Here is a 15,595-nt window from a genome sequence, read left to right on the forward strand (position 1 = left end):
AAGCCAGCCCTCCTTTAGAAGTTAAACACCAGGGAGTGTTCATACTGTGGTTGTGGTGCCATCTCCTGGCAAAAATTTAGGATTGCCGGGAATGCAGCAGGCTGTGGGACAGCTGGGTGGGAGCTGGACCCACGGCCTGCACCCGTGACATCTCATTGCTTGCCTGTGTTTTTGTGAGATTATTTTTGGCTTTCTCTAATGTTGCAGAAGATGAACCAGGACTGTGATTCTTGGTGTTCTTATTTTCCAGGGCTTTTCAACCTTCGAGGCTCTGATGTTGAGTACAATCCAGTGTTTTTCGCATACGCTGTCATAGGAATGAACACAATCAGGTGCTTGTATTCCCTTCTTCTGTTCCCCAAGACACATTTTTCTGGGGGAGAGCTGTTCTAGCAAAGTATTTGTCTTTTCAAAATGCCTACACTTGGGTACTTCAGTGTCCTTTCTGAGCCCTTTTGTCTTCAACATTAGTTGCTCTCCTTCCCTGATCAGAGCTCTGCTGCAGTCCTCAGCATCTTGGCTGACTTGCTGGGTGACCCTGGGCATTATGGCTGAGCCCTCTGTCTGTCACCCTGAGGTAATGTGTAGGGCCTGTGGAGCTCTGGGTGAAATGTGGGTAAGAGCTGAGCCTGGCCTGGACATTACAAACTTTAGGCAAAAGTCTAATTGCTGAGTCACTTCAAAACTGCAGGACTGTGCAGGAAAGTTTCAGGGCTGGCTTATGACAGAAGGCTTCTTTCCTGCCCCATATATTGAGCCTCAGCAAGCACAGTTCTTTTAGATGCATCTGTAAGCTGCTGCCTAGATCCATCTAAGGTAAATCCTGGCTGGGTGAGTGAGTACAGGTTGTGTGTGAGGGTTGAGCTGAACTTTTCAACTCAGTGAAAGTGAGAGCAATGTGATACTTAGAACTACAGTAGCTTTTCTGTTTTCAGATGTTGCCCTTAAAAATTAAGAGTGTGGCTGTTGTTTTCCTCTGTTACTTTCCTGTTTCAAGCACAGTGATGGGATGTAGCCATTTTGCATGTGTCATACAAATAGAAATGCTGTCAGCTCTTTCCTCTTACTGGGGTAGCACATCTTAATTTCATTTAAGCCGTGTGCAAGCCAGTGGTTAAAATGACATAGGACAAAGTAGAGTGTATAATTCACGATTTCCTTTCTCCCTGAAATGTTGCCAGAATGTTTTTTCCTTCCCTCCTTTGCTCCAGCCAGTTTCAGATGTGGTCTCACCTATTTGTTCTCTCCAATTTTTTCTCAGGCTCTTCATTGATGGTGACCGGATGATGGACCCACCTGTGAGGGAGCACTTACAGCTTGACTCCACCCTGGAGCCTGAGTTCAAAATCCAGGTGATGCCCTACGGATCTATCCTGTCGGAGCTGCAGGCTGTTGGTGCAGGCCTCTCACCCAAGGAGAAAGTGTGGCTCAGTGACAAAGCCAGCTATGCTCTGACTGAGGCCATTCCCAAGGTCAGTGGCCCTAGCAAGGGAAAATACTTTTCTCTGCTTGTCATGGTTAGGAAGGGTGTTAATGAGGGCAGCTGGCCTCAGTTTCCCCTCTGCACAGCCCAATGCAGGCTGGAGCTTGTGCAGAAGGGATCCAGCCATGCTGAGGTATTGAGGGGTTGTTAATCCTGGGGTTGCTCCTGCTGGAGCTGCCCTTCCAACTCGCTAAGCCGATTTATCCAAAGAATTGTCAGCTTAAGATAAAACAAGTACAGTGAGAAGAGGGGAGGGAAGAGGCAGCAGGGTGAACTCAGGTCATTCTGCCCACGGGTGGAGCATTAGCTTCATGTGGACAAGCAGCAAGAACTGGAAACTTGCAGAAATTGAAGCAGGAAAGTTGAGCAGGACTTCTGGGAGGGTACATTTGGCTTGATCTGAGTGTCCGAAGGTGGTTGCCCTTACTTAGTTCAGTGACTTGAGGATATCAGGCAATATGTGATGTCTTTTGCTGAAGGCTGGAGGGACAAGATGACAGAGTTTTTGTAGCAGGGAACCTTGTGAGGACGCAGATAAGGTGCAGGCACTGGTTGTCCATGCACTAAGTACATCTGCCGAGGGACAGTTGTAGCATCAGAATAATTTGTGTACACCCATACTCGCTATATCTTGCTACCCTTTTGAACTTGGCTGAATAGGACTCCCCCTGTCCACCTAATATTCTAATAGCCATGAAAGAAGATACTTGGGGAAGGACACAGCAGCTTTGGACAAATAAGCTGGTTTCCATACATCTTGGGTACATCTCTTGTTTGCTAGAGCTCACATTCTCTGGAATACCATCCAGTTACAGTGATGTCTAGTAACTAACAGATACTGTGAGTAAATATACAGTTTTTTTGTCCCTGTCCAGGGTTAAATCTTCAGACACCATCAATCCATTTCTAGGCCTAATACAGAATACTGACAGCATAGTGGCTGTGAAGCATTCAGGATGAATTGTTGCTCTTTTGACTTCAGAGTAGGGAGTCCCTTGCTGTAGTCGTAATCAATGGTTTATCCCCAGTTTGGTTAAGTTGCTGTAGTTGATTTATGTAGAGTATCCATATGGAGAAGTACAGAAGGTGTGACCTAGATAAAGGAATAAAATGAGTTAGAGTGACATTATTTACCCTGCAAGCACTGGAAGTTTTGGCTGATATTGAGTCACTGCAGTGCTGCATGCCCTCTGTATGCAATGGGGAGAGTCCCTGTTTTGAGGAGCTCTGTGCAATAGAAAGCAGGCAAGGAAGACTGAAATGTCTTGATTAAAAGCCATTTAGTGAGTCACTGAAAGAGCCAGTTTTCCTAGTTCCTCCCTGGCTCTCCACCACTTCAAAGCACTCCAGGCCAGTTGCTCAGCTGGTGTGAAGAACACCAGTGCTGGAAGTCCATCTAGTGTCTGTCTCCATCAGAGCCAAATATTGACACTGGCAAAAATCCATTCCATTATTAAACACAGATCTGCAAACGCTTTATAGATTTGTTTACAGCTGCATGTAAATATACTTTTCACAGAAGATTAATAGTACTTACCAGTATCTATGAAAGGCAAGCCAACCTAAGAATCTGACTATTTATCCTGACTGATAAAAGGACTTTTCTGACTTTCTTGTGGCTTTTTCTGTAATTTAGTTTCTGCGTTATGTGGTGTCATTGTTTTGCTGTTTTTAAGAATTTGGAAATTGTAAGCCTGTAGGATTTATGTGAAATTAGTCTTTGCAGAGTGTCTACGGGGCCTTTCCTTGAATTTGAGTGATTCTTTGTATGCTGATACATTTGAAGTAGGAAACAACATGTTGCTTGGGCTGTGCTTCTGTAGGTGCTCATCCCATCTCCTGATCTATAATGGGTAGAGCAAAGAACTGTGGGGCAAAGGACTTAGTTCTTCTTCCTTCTTCTGATGCCAAGTGTGACAAGATTTGAGCAAGTCACCTCAGCTGGTGAATTTCTGAAGATGTGCTGAAACCAGCCAAGCATTCCTGCTAATCTAAGGGCAGGTGGTGTTTGAGGAAGTATGCAGTGGTAAGGGATCAGTTACTAGTTCTTAATGCAGGGTCACCCCATCCAAGCACAGGAAAGCTTTGTCTCAAACCACTGATGTAAGCTCCTTTCAGAACTGGCAGCATGTAAAGCTGAGCTCTGCAAAGGCCTTTCACGTTTTTTGGGGCCTCAATGTGTTTGTCAGAGCTGCTGATCATTAACAGTGGTGACGCTCAGTACTTGGTACCTGGGCTGGGTACCCTTTGCTCCTTGCTACTTGAGGGTGACTGTCAGGTAACAAGTCAAGGTGGCTTTTAGGTCTGTTTCCACAGCCTAAGTTCCACCATAGCATCTGGAAGTAGTGCTTCTCGTTGGCCTCTGGGCCTTCAGTGTCCATCAACAACAGGAAACCTATGGCTCAGACACTGATATAGATCTCTGGTATTTGGGAGATCCAGGTCTTCACCCTGCTTCATGACAAGCTGTTATTTAGTTCTTTGGATTTCCCTATGGCTGTTCTTCCTTCAGTCAGGGACTGTTTTTCCTCTCTATTCCCCAGTGCACTTAGCTGACTATTGGCAACCAGCATCTCACAGTGCTGAAGGTTGAGAGGGGCTGCCAAAGTACAAATTGTGGCCAGGCTGAGTTATTAAATCTGTAGGATTATGTAGTCTGACTAATCCACAAGTAATCCCTGTCCTTCTGCTGCAGGCTTACAGATACCTCACCCCATATACCCCCATCTGCATTGCAAAAGCTGTGAAGAACGCAGCGGAAACGGAAGGCATGAGGAGAGCACACGTAAGTGAAGCCTTGAGTGTCTCCTTGCACATGGCAACAGGTTTGCTTTACCTTTAGGGAAAGAAATAATGTTTTCCTTTCAGTTTTTAATGCTTTGGATAAAAAGCAAATAAGAATTTGGATGGCAGGATAAAAAAGGCTTTTTTTTCAGACATCTGCTGTTGAAGCAGATTTTTTGCTTGTTTTGCATTCCCTTGAAGAACAACATTTGCAATAGTGTGAGGAAACAGCCTTGCTCTGTGGGAAGACTGTGCAGACTTGAGAAGTGTTTTTTGGAGTGTGGGCCCTTAAAGGGATGTTCTTTCCCTTTTGCTAGTTCTGTTGTCTTTGTCAGTGGAGTCTTCAAATTGTTATCACTTGAATAAACACAGCCTAAAGAACACAGAAATTCTTCGACACATGGTGCAAAACACAGGCCAAGATGTTCAGAAGCAGCCAGTGTCCTCAAAGCACTCTTTTAGTCTTGTCATCATGACACTGGAAATGAGGCTTCCATGAAATGATTTCCCAGGAAGCTTCATAGTTTCAAGCAAAGAAGCTGTCTGTGAAACAGGTTCGTGGTGGGGCTGAACTTGTCTCTTGTTTATTTCCAGTTAGTTTTCAAGCAGCAGTTTTCACAATAAGAGAAAAGTGCCAGTTGAAGCAGGGCTTGTCCCATATTTTCTGCAGCTTCCTGGGAACCAGTACTTTCTATTTCAGTGCTTTTCTCTCCCTGTTAGTTAAGGGGAAGTAAAAATAGTTGTACTGAGGCACTTTGTCACCTGCCACCTGAGGACAAAATTGTGCCTTGCTCTTGTACACATCTCCTGCTTCTTGCCCCTGCATGCTGCAAACATGTAGAAAAAAAATGAAAATAAATGAAAAAAAATAAGGCAAGAGAGCCAGAAGCTGTGTGACAGAGGCTGTGTGGTGGCCGTGTGCCCAAAGGACATGTTCCCCTGTTACATCAGCAGATGTGTCCTGTGGTTGCCTTCTGTGATCTGAGATCCAAGATCTTGGCTGTTAAAGCAAAATTGTCTTGAAAGTCATGTGTGGGGTAAAGCCAGTACTTCAGACAGTAAGATATGTCCCAGCAGTAATTATTAACATTCATTTAACTCTCCAGATACTTTTTCAGTGTTTATATAAATTACAGGGTGCAAAACCTGAAAATACCTCTTGGATCATCTCTTTGTTTGCGTTTCTGAAACTTACAGGTTGAATTCTTTTGCATCAAAACCTGTTTATACTGAGGCTTGATAAACCTTTCTTCTTCTCAATTCCCTTTTCTTGTGCCTATTTTAACGTAGATTAAAGATGCTGTTGCCCTGTGTGAGCTCTTTAACTGGCTGGAAAAGGAGGTATTGTATAATTTTTTTTTTAATTTGGAGGCTCTATTGCTGTGTAAAATTCTTCATTGGCATAAGCATTTTGCAAGTCTTTATAGTGCCTTTGCTGAAAGTGGGGAAACAATTGGGGGTTTATCTGGTGGTTTGTGGTTTTTTGGAAGGATTTCAATCATGCTTTCATCCAAGGCTGAATTAATTTTTTTGAAAACATATTCCCATTTATTTTACACAGACCAAAGCTCAAACAAGTGAGAAATGACCTGAGCAGGCTTAGTGTAGTGTTAATGCTGTCTTGTGCTGGTTTGCTAGTGTAAATAATAAAATAACATTCAGTTTCATACAATACTTTGGAATTATTCTCATGATAATCAGCATTGTCTGCCATTATGAACAAATTTGGTACTTATGAATGGGAGGTGCAGTGAAAATGGGATAAAAACGAATTACTTGTGTATTCACTGGGTTAGAGTACACAGTGGATGTGCAGAGTGCCAAGTGTTACACAGCACCTTACTGAGCTATGCTACTGCATGTCTGAGTCTATTGACTTTATTTTTGGAGAGGGCTTGATGACTTCCAGAAGGTGCCTTTTTACATGTCTGAGTATCTCAAGAAGTCAACCTCAGGGATTATGAAACCTTGCTCTTGCCCTGCTTCGCCTGTTTTCCAGTCCAGGGGAAGTTGTGTCACAGGTTTGAATTTATCAAATGCCTAAAGTAAAGTTTAACACACTTTGTTTTTTCTGCAACTGCTTCCATTCCCATTTAAAAGCATAAAATTTCTAATAGCATGGGCTGTTGAAGAGAGCTATTTAAGCTTAGTGTAACCTGACTGTGAAGAGAATTGCCTTGTGAGATGTTACCTCTGCACATCCCAGTGAAGTTAGTATTGCACTAACTGCTCCCTAGTCAGGGTTCAGCAACCCTTCTGTGACAGTCTCCACTTCCTTCTCAAGTGCCCTCCACAGTATTGCTGGGTTTGTTTGTCATTACTGAGGAATGAGGACAGAAAACCTGGAAAGAAGCCACTTCCAGACTGGGTTTCATACTGCCCAGACAAGGCCCAGTGCTTAAGCATATAGCATTTTCTTTGCTTGTCGCTGCACTAATCCAGCCCACGTCTTTGTCCACCAGGTTCCAAAGGGAACAGTGACAGAAATAATTGCTGCAGACAAAGCAGAGGAGTTCCGCAGGTAAAAAAATGAATCTACTCTGGGGAAGTTTTCTGGGTGGCATTTTTTATCCGTTGCTTTTATTTTATTCTTTAAAAATGCATCTCACTTGCAGATATATTTTACCTGAGGACAAACCTATACTAATGGATTTCCTTGAAAACTTGAAAGAGTTGGGAAGAATTGGGTCTCTTGGGAAATACAAGTCCCAGCCCACTGGATCCTATCCACTTTCCTTTTGAGATAGCAATGACGAGTGCTGCAAGTTAGGACACTTTAATACAAGACAGTTGCTTCCTTTCCACAGAGAAATTTATGTAAAAAATCTCTTCTGATAGAGAAGGAACACCATTTGTTTTGAGAGTTACTCCCATGTGTGCATCAGCAGGACCTCTAAAATGCCTTTGAGTAAATAAGTAACAACGCAGAAATTGTTCATCACATCTCTTCCTGGGTGGTTTGGGTGGTGAATTTTCTGCTTATAAGGAAGAGTAGCTCTGGAAAACAGGTCTTCACATGGCTGGGAGAAGAGGGCTTCAAATTGTACATTTCTTCTACCCTAATTTGCTTGCCCAGGTGCTTTCAAGACCAAGGGGAAGGCTAAGGTGATGTGAAATTGAGGATGGGGCACTCCAGGTGCCCTAGGTGCCTGTTGTGCTCCTCTCACTTGTGCTGTAGTGATCACAATCTTTTCTTTCAGTCAGCAGAAAGACTTTGTTGAATTGAGTTTTGCTACCATATCAAGCACAGGTCCAAATGGAGCCATCATTCACTACAAGTAAGAGAAACACAGCTTCTCCTTGCATCCCTCAGCAAACATAGTTGGAATGAGCTGTCTCTCTTCTTCATGGAGTCACAACAAAGTACTCCAGGGAGATGTTGCTTGCTATCTTTCTTTACTCCACACTTACTAAATAAAGATCTTTCCCTGCTGGCAGCATGCATGTATTATGATGCTGATCTGCTCAGGGCCATAGAAAAGGGCTTTTTTGGGGCTAGAAGTCTGGGAAGGACGAGTATGAAGTGCCACAACTGTTCTGAAATACATCCAGAAACAGATGTTGAGGGTTTTGCTGGAAGCAGCAAAGGTCTGTACTGTAGTGCTATTTGCTGTATGCAAATCCTCTCCTCAGTATGATCCCTGGCTCAGCATGTGTGGGATTTCCATCACTGCCACAAGAAATCAGAGCCAACACATCCAAACTTGCACTTAATATGGTTTCTGGACTGCAGATGTGGGCTGGAGACTTAAAAACTGTGGGACAAAAACCTTTGTGTTTAACTGAACAGGCCAGTTCCTGAGACCAACAGAACGCTGTCTGTGAACGAGATCTACCTCCTGGACTCAGGAGCACAGTACAAGTGAGTGGATGAACAGTGCTGGGCTGCCATGTTTTCTTTTCCCCATGACCCCTGCAGGGTCAGCTCACAGTTGCCTTGGCAAGCGAGGCAATGTGGTTTTGAGCAGACAGCAGATCAGGGCTGCTGACAGGCCTTGTTGGGGTCGGGGACAAGATGTCAAAGTACATTTCCCATCTGAGTCCCATCCATCCCTCAGTGTGATGGGAGCTGTGCTTTAGCTGATGGTTTTGGTATAAAGTTGCAGGAACAGGGAGCAGGCCTGACTGCCCTGGCTTAGCCTTGGGCTGCCTACTCAGCAGCCTGCACAGCTGGGTGAGGCACCTACCCTGCCAGGATCTGCCCTGTGGGCAGATTTGACTGATATTGAGGTCAGAACAAGGTGGGGTGAAGAAGCAGGACAGCACTGCCCTGTGGTGCTCTCTTCCTTTTCAGTGAGACTCAGAGTCAGGGTTCCTCATCCCAGTGGCCACTTGGGTCTTGGATATGTTTTTTGGAAGGCATTATATCTGAAAGCTCACTCAATGCTGTTTTGACAGTGCCATTCAGTGGCCTCAGTTCCTTTATTGTGGAACTCTTGACTCCCTGGAAAATGAAAGAAGTGATGTTTTTAACCAGTGTAAATAGATGAGAAGTGGCTTGTTCAGGAAGACGCAGGACAAGCCTGGCTGCTCCTTTGAGATGAGCTTTGTCTTTAGAGCTATGCCTTTTTGTTATGTCAGTCAGGAAGAGCTTTGAAAAAGAGCCATACAGACATCCTTTGATAAGATTTTTACAAGGAGATCTTTTTTCCTCCCCCCGATGGCCTAATTAACGATTTCCTTAGTGCCACTATGAAAAGCAGCCCTTTGGATACAATGTAAGCTGGACATCAATGGCACTTACCAGAGCATTGTGACAGGGATGCTTTGCTTGTCCCTGCTGAGAAGTTAAACCGTGAGTTCTTTGTGACCATGGCCTGTGTGTGCTGGGGAAGAGCACAGGGACAGGAGTGAGCGTTTCAAAGGGAACTCGTTATTTCAAGAGCCATTGTGGTTTTGACAGCAGGCTCAAAATGCTATTTGCAGAAGGAACTTAGAGCCAGTTTTGATCTATTGGATTAACCCCTATCCAAATGCAGGATGATTTCTAGAAATCTTAGCAGAAAACATCCTGAGGATGAAAGGGATACTATCTCCCCTTACACTTCCCTTTCCTGAGCTGGTAGCTGTCATTTGTGCATAAGTATATGTTTAAAAGCTGTTAATGAATCACCTTCCATACAAATAGCCTAAATTTGGCCTGTTCTCAATGGACAGGTACCAGTTGCTAAACCTCAAATTAGCATCGTTTTTATGAGAAGTTTAGATTCCAATTTGTGAAGAGCTTTGGGATGCTTATGTTTGAAAGATAACAGTTAGAATTGTAAATCATTATTGCTACATCTAGGGCACTGTGTTCAGGAATTTTTGAGATTAGGAGCAGTTACATCATCAGTCTTGTGTAGCACAGAGCAGATGACTTTATCCATTTATGAGCTTGGTTGGTTTGTTGCAGTGTGACTGGGTTTTCTGTGCATTCTCACTTTGATCTTTATTTTTCTCCCATCCCTTTGGTTCCTGCATCTTTGTTTGCCTCTGAAGAGATGGTACAACAGATGTGACCAGGACAATGCATTTTGGCACACCATCAGCCTATGAAAAGGTAAGCTGGCATCACACTGTGGTTTGTGATCTGACCCTTATTATTAGAGATACTTAAATTAGTAATATGCCCTATTGCTATGTAGTCAAAGTTCTCTATCGAGTTACCATTTATTTACCAGTATGTGGCAGCATTTGGATAAAGACTGCAAAGGAGACTGTCATACTTCAGACTTCCAAAATATAAACTGTTATAGAGAATTGACACCTTCCTATCTTAAAATGCACAGTTCTCATCTGCAAAGTGACATGTTTCTTCTAAGAAATAAGAAAATCAGCAAACTGAGGATAAACATTACTGGTTTGTCCAATACAGGAGCCAGGAGGGTGTAATTTAGTGCAAGGCTCAGTGTTTGATGCAAGGCTCCAGTCAGATTGTGCCTAGTGTACCATATGAAAAATCAGTCTCAGACTTACCTGAAAAGGTCTTTGTTGAAAATTCACCAATGTAATTTTGTTTATTTTAAATTGCTTCTTTAACTTTTTATTAGTCTTAACTAAAACTAATTTCATTATTATAGTTCACTTAGCCCAGGAAGTAAAAGTACAGCCACAAAGGACATCAATCATGTAGATCAGGTGAATGCTGCTGCTAAACCTGCAGTCTGAGTTTGTGATGCTCTCTCTGTAGTTACTGGAGAGGGATCTTCAGAGTGATTTAAATGTATTTTACTCATGGTTTGCTTTGGCATTTCCAGCCACAGGAGACCACAAGCAAGTTTTTCCATATCTTTCACAATTTGCTACAAGATGCAGCCTTTCTTTCTCTTCTTGGGAAATACAAAGCTTTTTCTTTCCCTCTTTACTTATGGCACACATTTCTTTGACAGGAATGCTTCACATATGTCCTGAAGGGACATATAGCTGTGAGTGCAGCCATCTTCCCAAATGGAACCAAAGGTAGGTTGGTGAGTTGGAGTGTTTTGACCTCTGAAGAGCCATTAAGTGGTCTGAGAACAATGTTATGATTGACAGGTCTAGGCAGATTAGGCAGATGTTGATGTAACTGTCTGTTTCTGTCACAGCAGTTTGGATTCTGGATTGCTGATGCCTTTTCTCTCAGCATCAACCAGTGCTGAAAATTCTGAGGGGGGAGTCCAAAGGATATTGGAAGTGCTCTGGCTCTAGGGTGATAGTGACTTTCATCACTCAGTGGCACTCTTAACGCATCTGTGACCTTTCTGTGCTTGGAGGTTGTCTTTATTCTTTACTAATGGCCCTATCAAAGTGAGAGGTCCCTTTCCAGCTTCATAAGGACTGGCTAATTCTCTTCCAGTTACTGTGGAATCTCTTATATCAGTGGGAAAATACTTGGGGAAAATGACACACAAAGGAGCTGTTTTGATTTTGTGCAGGAGAAGCTGTGACATACATCCACCTCTGGTGAATTTGTTACAGTTATTTTCTCCCTGATCATACCTTATACAAAATCACCTCTTTTTAGAGATTTCTTTAGTTTGCATTCTTGGGTAGGCAAGTTAAAAGCAGCTGCATGGTGCTATGAGAAACCCAAACTGAAACTGAAAGGTGTCTGAACTTGGATACATGGGTGTTCACATGCAGGCAACAGAAATTCTGTGCCCTCTGATTGAAACAATGTGAAATGGGTGGTCATCCAGGCAAGAAGCCTGGCTGATTAGTCCACCAAATACAATTGTCAGCTCTCCTATTTTCAGTTCAGTTAGTGCAGCTCCTTTTACGAAAGGTACTGAATTCTCTGTGGGACCTTTAACCATTAGATTATTTTCTGAAAATGCCAGTGGAACAAGCAGCAGTGCAATGTTTGTTACAGACCGTCTTCTCAAGACCTATGTAATGGAAGAGAGAGGGGCTCTTTAGCTGACAAAGAGCCTGAATGTCACAATTGTCAAATCTGCCCCATAACTTCTAACCATCCAATGATGTGCTTTCTTTGGTTGGTGGTGGTGGAAACTTTTGATGGGGGTGCTGGTAGGTTTTTTTTGTTTGGTTTTTTTTTTGCATGTTTTTCAGGTTTGAACCTTCAGTGTGATTATCAGTGTCTCTGAGGGACCCTGACTTGATTGAATTCTCTCCTTGTCTGTCTACAGGTCACCTTCTAGACTCCTTTGCCCGCTCTGCCCTGTGGGACTGTGGCTTGGACTACCTGCATGGGACAGGACATGGAGTTGGCTCTTTCCTAAATGTACATGAGGGTCCTTGTGGCATTAGCTACAAAACCTTTGCAGACGAGCCCTTGGAGGCTGGAATGATTGTCTCTGATGGTATTTAGCACTGGTGATTCTCTCTGGTCACTGGGGAGGGACCAAGCTCTTAAGGGACCTGCAGATGACAGGAAGGGTTGGGTCAAAAGCTCTGGGCCTGCTTCCTCAGCTTGTTGTTTTAGTTGTCATTTAAGCTGTCTAGGTAAAGACCCTCACTTTAGCTTTTCACCTTCCATGAAGCACCTTTGCAGTGGGGTGCTGCAGGACTGCTTCCTGCTCTCTACAGCACAGGCCGCAGAAGAGCTGTGCTGACCAGCTGGCCCTGGCATACTGTGGAAGAACTGGCTGCAGTACAAGGTGGACACCAAGCTTTCAGGAGCTGATCCTGTCTTTGCTATGGGCTATTTGAGGCAGCTGTTAAATCTTTGCATGCCTCATTCTTCCAGTAGTAAATTAACAGCCTGCTGGGGTTTGCTGAGAGACTTACATTCCTTCAGGGCTGCAAAGTCCTCTCAGGAAGTCAGGGGAACAGTCTCTAAAAGAGTGTTTTGAGGAAGGGGTTACCCACCTGCCTTTCATGAAGACATTAATATTTTCAGAGTTTCTGGTATTTGTATATAACACAAGAATTCTGTGCTCTCTCTTGAATTCCAAGGAGCTTCTGAAGCTTGAGGGCTGTCTGTCTTGTTTCTGCTCTCTTTGAGAACTTCTGCTGTCACCTTGCTCGGGGCTTCTGTGCGGGTTTATTTAGTAGCATCAGAAATTTGTTTGCCTCTGTGGTTGCCTGATGTCAAGATTGCTTAGTGACTTCAGTGGACTAAAGACATAGAGGGGAAGTTTGGCCATAGGGAATAAGAACTTGCAGAGTGCAGCAATGTGGCTTATTTAATTACTGTCTGTTTCTGCAGAGCCTGGCTATTACGAAGATGGGTCCTTTGGGATCCGAATAGAAAATGTTGTCCTCGTGATCCCTGCCGAAACCAAGGTGAATAACCTGTTCAGGATGCACCTTTCTCCATGACTTGCTGGTTATAAAACTTAAAGTACTGGAACTTGAGGTGGGACCATGCTGCAGACAGTTAAAGCCTACTCAAGATTTCTGGTCTCCAAACCCCCACACTGGTGAACAGTGGTTCTAAGTTGCCCTTGTTAATGGGGGCACAGGAAACAGCTGCAGAGTTTCCATGGGTTGAAATGTGTGTGTGAGAGTTGTTTTAAATTGTTTTCTATCTGTGTATTGAAGCATCTTTTCAGCCCCTTGGAGTCATTGCTGTAGAACTGGTTGACCTCAAATTGTGATTTTTCTTTCTGGTAGAGAGTCCTCAGCAGCAGTAGAAACGAAACTACAGATCTTGACACTACAGTTGCCAGTCTGGCTGGTTATGCTTTTAGAAGTGCCAGACTGAAAATGATCATATAGTCATCAAGCTGAAGTCCTGTATGATTTTTGACCTTTAGAAAGGGACCACTGAAAGAAGTAACTAAGGTTTATATTGAGATTCTTTGCTTGAGCTGTAAGAAAAATGTTACTGTAAGTTGCTACCCTCTCATTTGAATGTTACCTGGGTTGTTCTGTAGTGATGACATAACCAAGGAGTAAGTATGATCCAGGTGGAGCTGTTTCTAAAACCATACAATCCGTTTGTCTTTCTGCTGCAGTACAATTTCAAAAACAGAGGGAGCCTGACTTTTGAACCCTTGACCCTGGTTCCAATCCAGATGAAAATGATTGATGTTAATTTGCTGACAGAAAAGGAGGTAAGTAAAACAGGTTTGCATCGCCTTCTTTACACTAGAACCAGCTTGTTCTGTTCTGTTTGCAAGAACCACTGGCCTTTGTTCCATTTCATAGATCCAGAGAGCAATCCTGAGCACTCTGACTTATTTTTAAGCTTGATCTACTTTGAAGTGAGGGGGTGAACTAAACGAGCCTTTCAGAGGTTCTTCCTATCTAAGTTATATGATGAGGGCAGCGAGGGTCCCACCAATTACGTTGTTTTGGTAGTTCCCTTAATATGATACGTGCTGCTATCATCTCTTTTCCTACTCCTGCCTTAATTTGCTTCTGGCAAGTGTCTGTCTTATGATGCTGTTTCCCCAAGGACTATTGTGATGACTGTTCCATCTTGTCTCTATCTGCTTGTGACCAGTCCCATTCAGGCACACCCCATTGTTCAGTACATAGCAACTCTGAGCAGACTTCTCTGACACCTGCTCAGCAGCATTTATTTCCTGAACAGCTTCATACTCTAAGCTTTCTTTTTAAGTCTCCCACTACCTTCTCCATGGCATATTTCATCCTGTTTTTCTACCATACTCCTTATTTTACCTCAGCACATCCTCCTCTTTGGAATGATAACCCTGTTTTGCATTTCTGTTTGCTGAGGAGGGTTGTGGAGGGTACCAGGATCTGCCCTAGGGTTGGTTACCTGTTCAGATCAATAGGGCAGCTTCTGCCTCAGGAGTGCATTGTCCAGTTACAATTTTGCAAAGCTGTTCATTAAACTGTGCCAAGGCAGCTCTTCAGACTTGCTGGAGGCAGTGATTTGCAGAGACTTTACTTGTCAGCTGAATTGACTCTTGTCTCCTCTGAAAACCCAGGACAAATTGCTTCAGTTCCTACCCTTATCAAATTTACAAGTCACATCCATATAATGGAGATCTGAATCCTCTTCAGGACAGGATTCCAGCGCAGCCTAGCAGCTCAGACCCAAAGAGCACAAGGGCCTACCAATGTTTTTGGCTGTACGTAACTTGTAAGGTCACGAACTCTCTTCTGTGTGTGTGCTGACTGTCCTACCCCTCCCTTTCTCCAGTGTAACTGGGTGAACGAGTACCATCAGAAGTGCAGGGAAGTAGTTGGAGCAGAGCTGGAGAGGCAAGGCCGGCACGAAGCTCTTCAGTGGCTGCTCCGGGAGACGGAGCCTCTGGGCAGAGTTCAGTAGCACCACCATTGTCTGCGGTGTGTGGAACATCAGCGCGGCTCCGTGTTCCCATCACCTGCGTCTTCTGGACCTTGGCACTACGGGGAGGACATTCTTCAATAAGCATTTGGAAATCAAGAAGGGATTTCATGTAGTGTTTCTTGCCCCACAACACGTGTGGGTAAGGTGGGGCTGAGGAGGGTTACTGTCTGAACAAGTGTTTTGGGGGAGGGATTGAGCATAGAAAACAAACAAAATAAATCAGCACGTTGCCTTTGAAACAGGGGTCTTATTTCAATAATGATTTTAAGAGGCAATACTGGAATATTTTATACTGTCTGGTTTTTCACTGTGAAAACTCAGTATTTTTGCATACTTGGGTTCCAGTTGCTAAGATGTTACCCACACAGCAGGACTGATTACTGAATAAAAGATTCCAATCTGCTGTTTGCTCCATCTGTCTTCTCTTGCAGTCAGTGATGTGTTGGGTTTGGCAGCTTGAAGAAGGACAGGAACCTCATCTTTCCACCTTTACGTGTGCATGCAGCTCAGACAGGGAAGAAATATGTATAGGACTGCCTGGTGCCAGGCACTGGGCAGAGGTTATGGAGAGAGCTGGCAGGAGCAGTCGGTTCTGCGTTGTGACAGGTCCTGGAAGGATATGGAGGCACTCGGCCGAG

General features: G+C 43.8%; 1 protein-coding gene across 3 annotated transcripts in view; it reads left to right on the forward strand.

Moving 5' to 3' along the window:
* XPNPEP1 (X-prolyl aminopeptidase 1) overlaps positions 1-15,371 on the forward strand; it is a 31,576-nt gene extending 16,205 nt beyond the window's left edge. For all 3 annotated transcript variants that reach the window (XM_010409072.4, XM_019293932.3, XM_020583882.2), the window contains 13 exons: positions 251-332; positions 1,262-1,472; positions 4,179-4,268; positions 5,558-5,608; positions 6,730-6,788; positions 7,468-7,545; positions 8,058-8,129; positions 9,749-9,809; positions 10,639-10,708; positions 11,878-12,051; positions 12,900-12,976; positions 13,651-13,749; positions 14,808-15,371. In XM_010409072.4, coding sequence (XP_010407374.3) covers positions 251-332; positions 1,262-1,472; positions 4,179-4,268; positions 5,558-5,608; positions 6,730-6,788; positions 7,468-7,545; positions 8,058-8,129; positions 9,749-9,809; positions 10,639-10,708; positions 11,878-12,051; positions 12,900-12,976; positions 13,651-13,749; positions 14,808-14,936 — 1,253 coding nt within the window. In that variant the 3' untranslated portion in view covers positions 14,937-15,371. The remainder of the gene's footprint in view (positions 1-250; positions 333-1,261; positions 1,473-4,178; positions 4,269-5,557; positions 5,609-6,729; positions 6,789-7,467; positions 7,546-8,057; positions 8,130-9,748; positions 9,810-10,638; positions 10,709-11,877; positions 12,052-12,899; positions 12,977-13,650; positions 13,750-14,807) is intronic.
* Positions 15,372-15,595: the final 224 nt, after the last annotated feature.

The sequence above is a fragment of the Corvus cornix genome, chromosome 6 (genome assembly GCF_000738735.6).
Source record: "Corvus cornix cornix isolate S_Up_H32 chromosome 6, ASM73873v5, whole genome shotgun sequence".
NCBI lineage: Eukaryota > Metazoa > Chordata > Aves > Passeriformes > Corvidae > Corvus > Corvus cornix.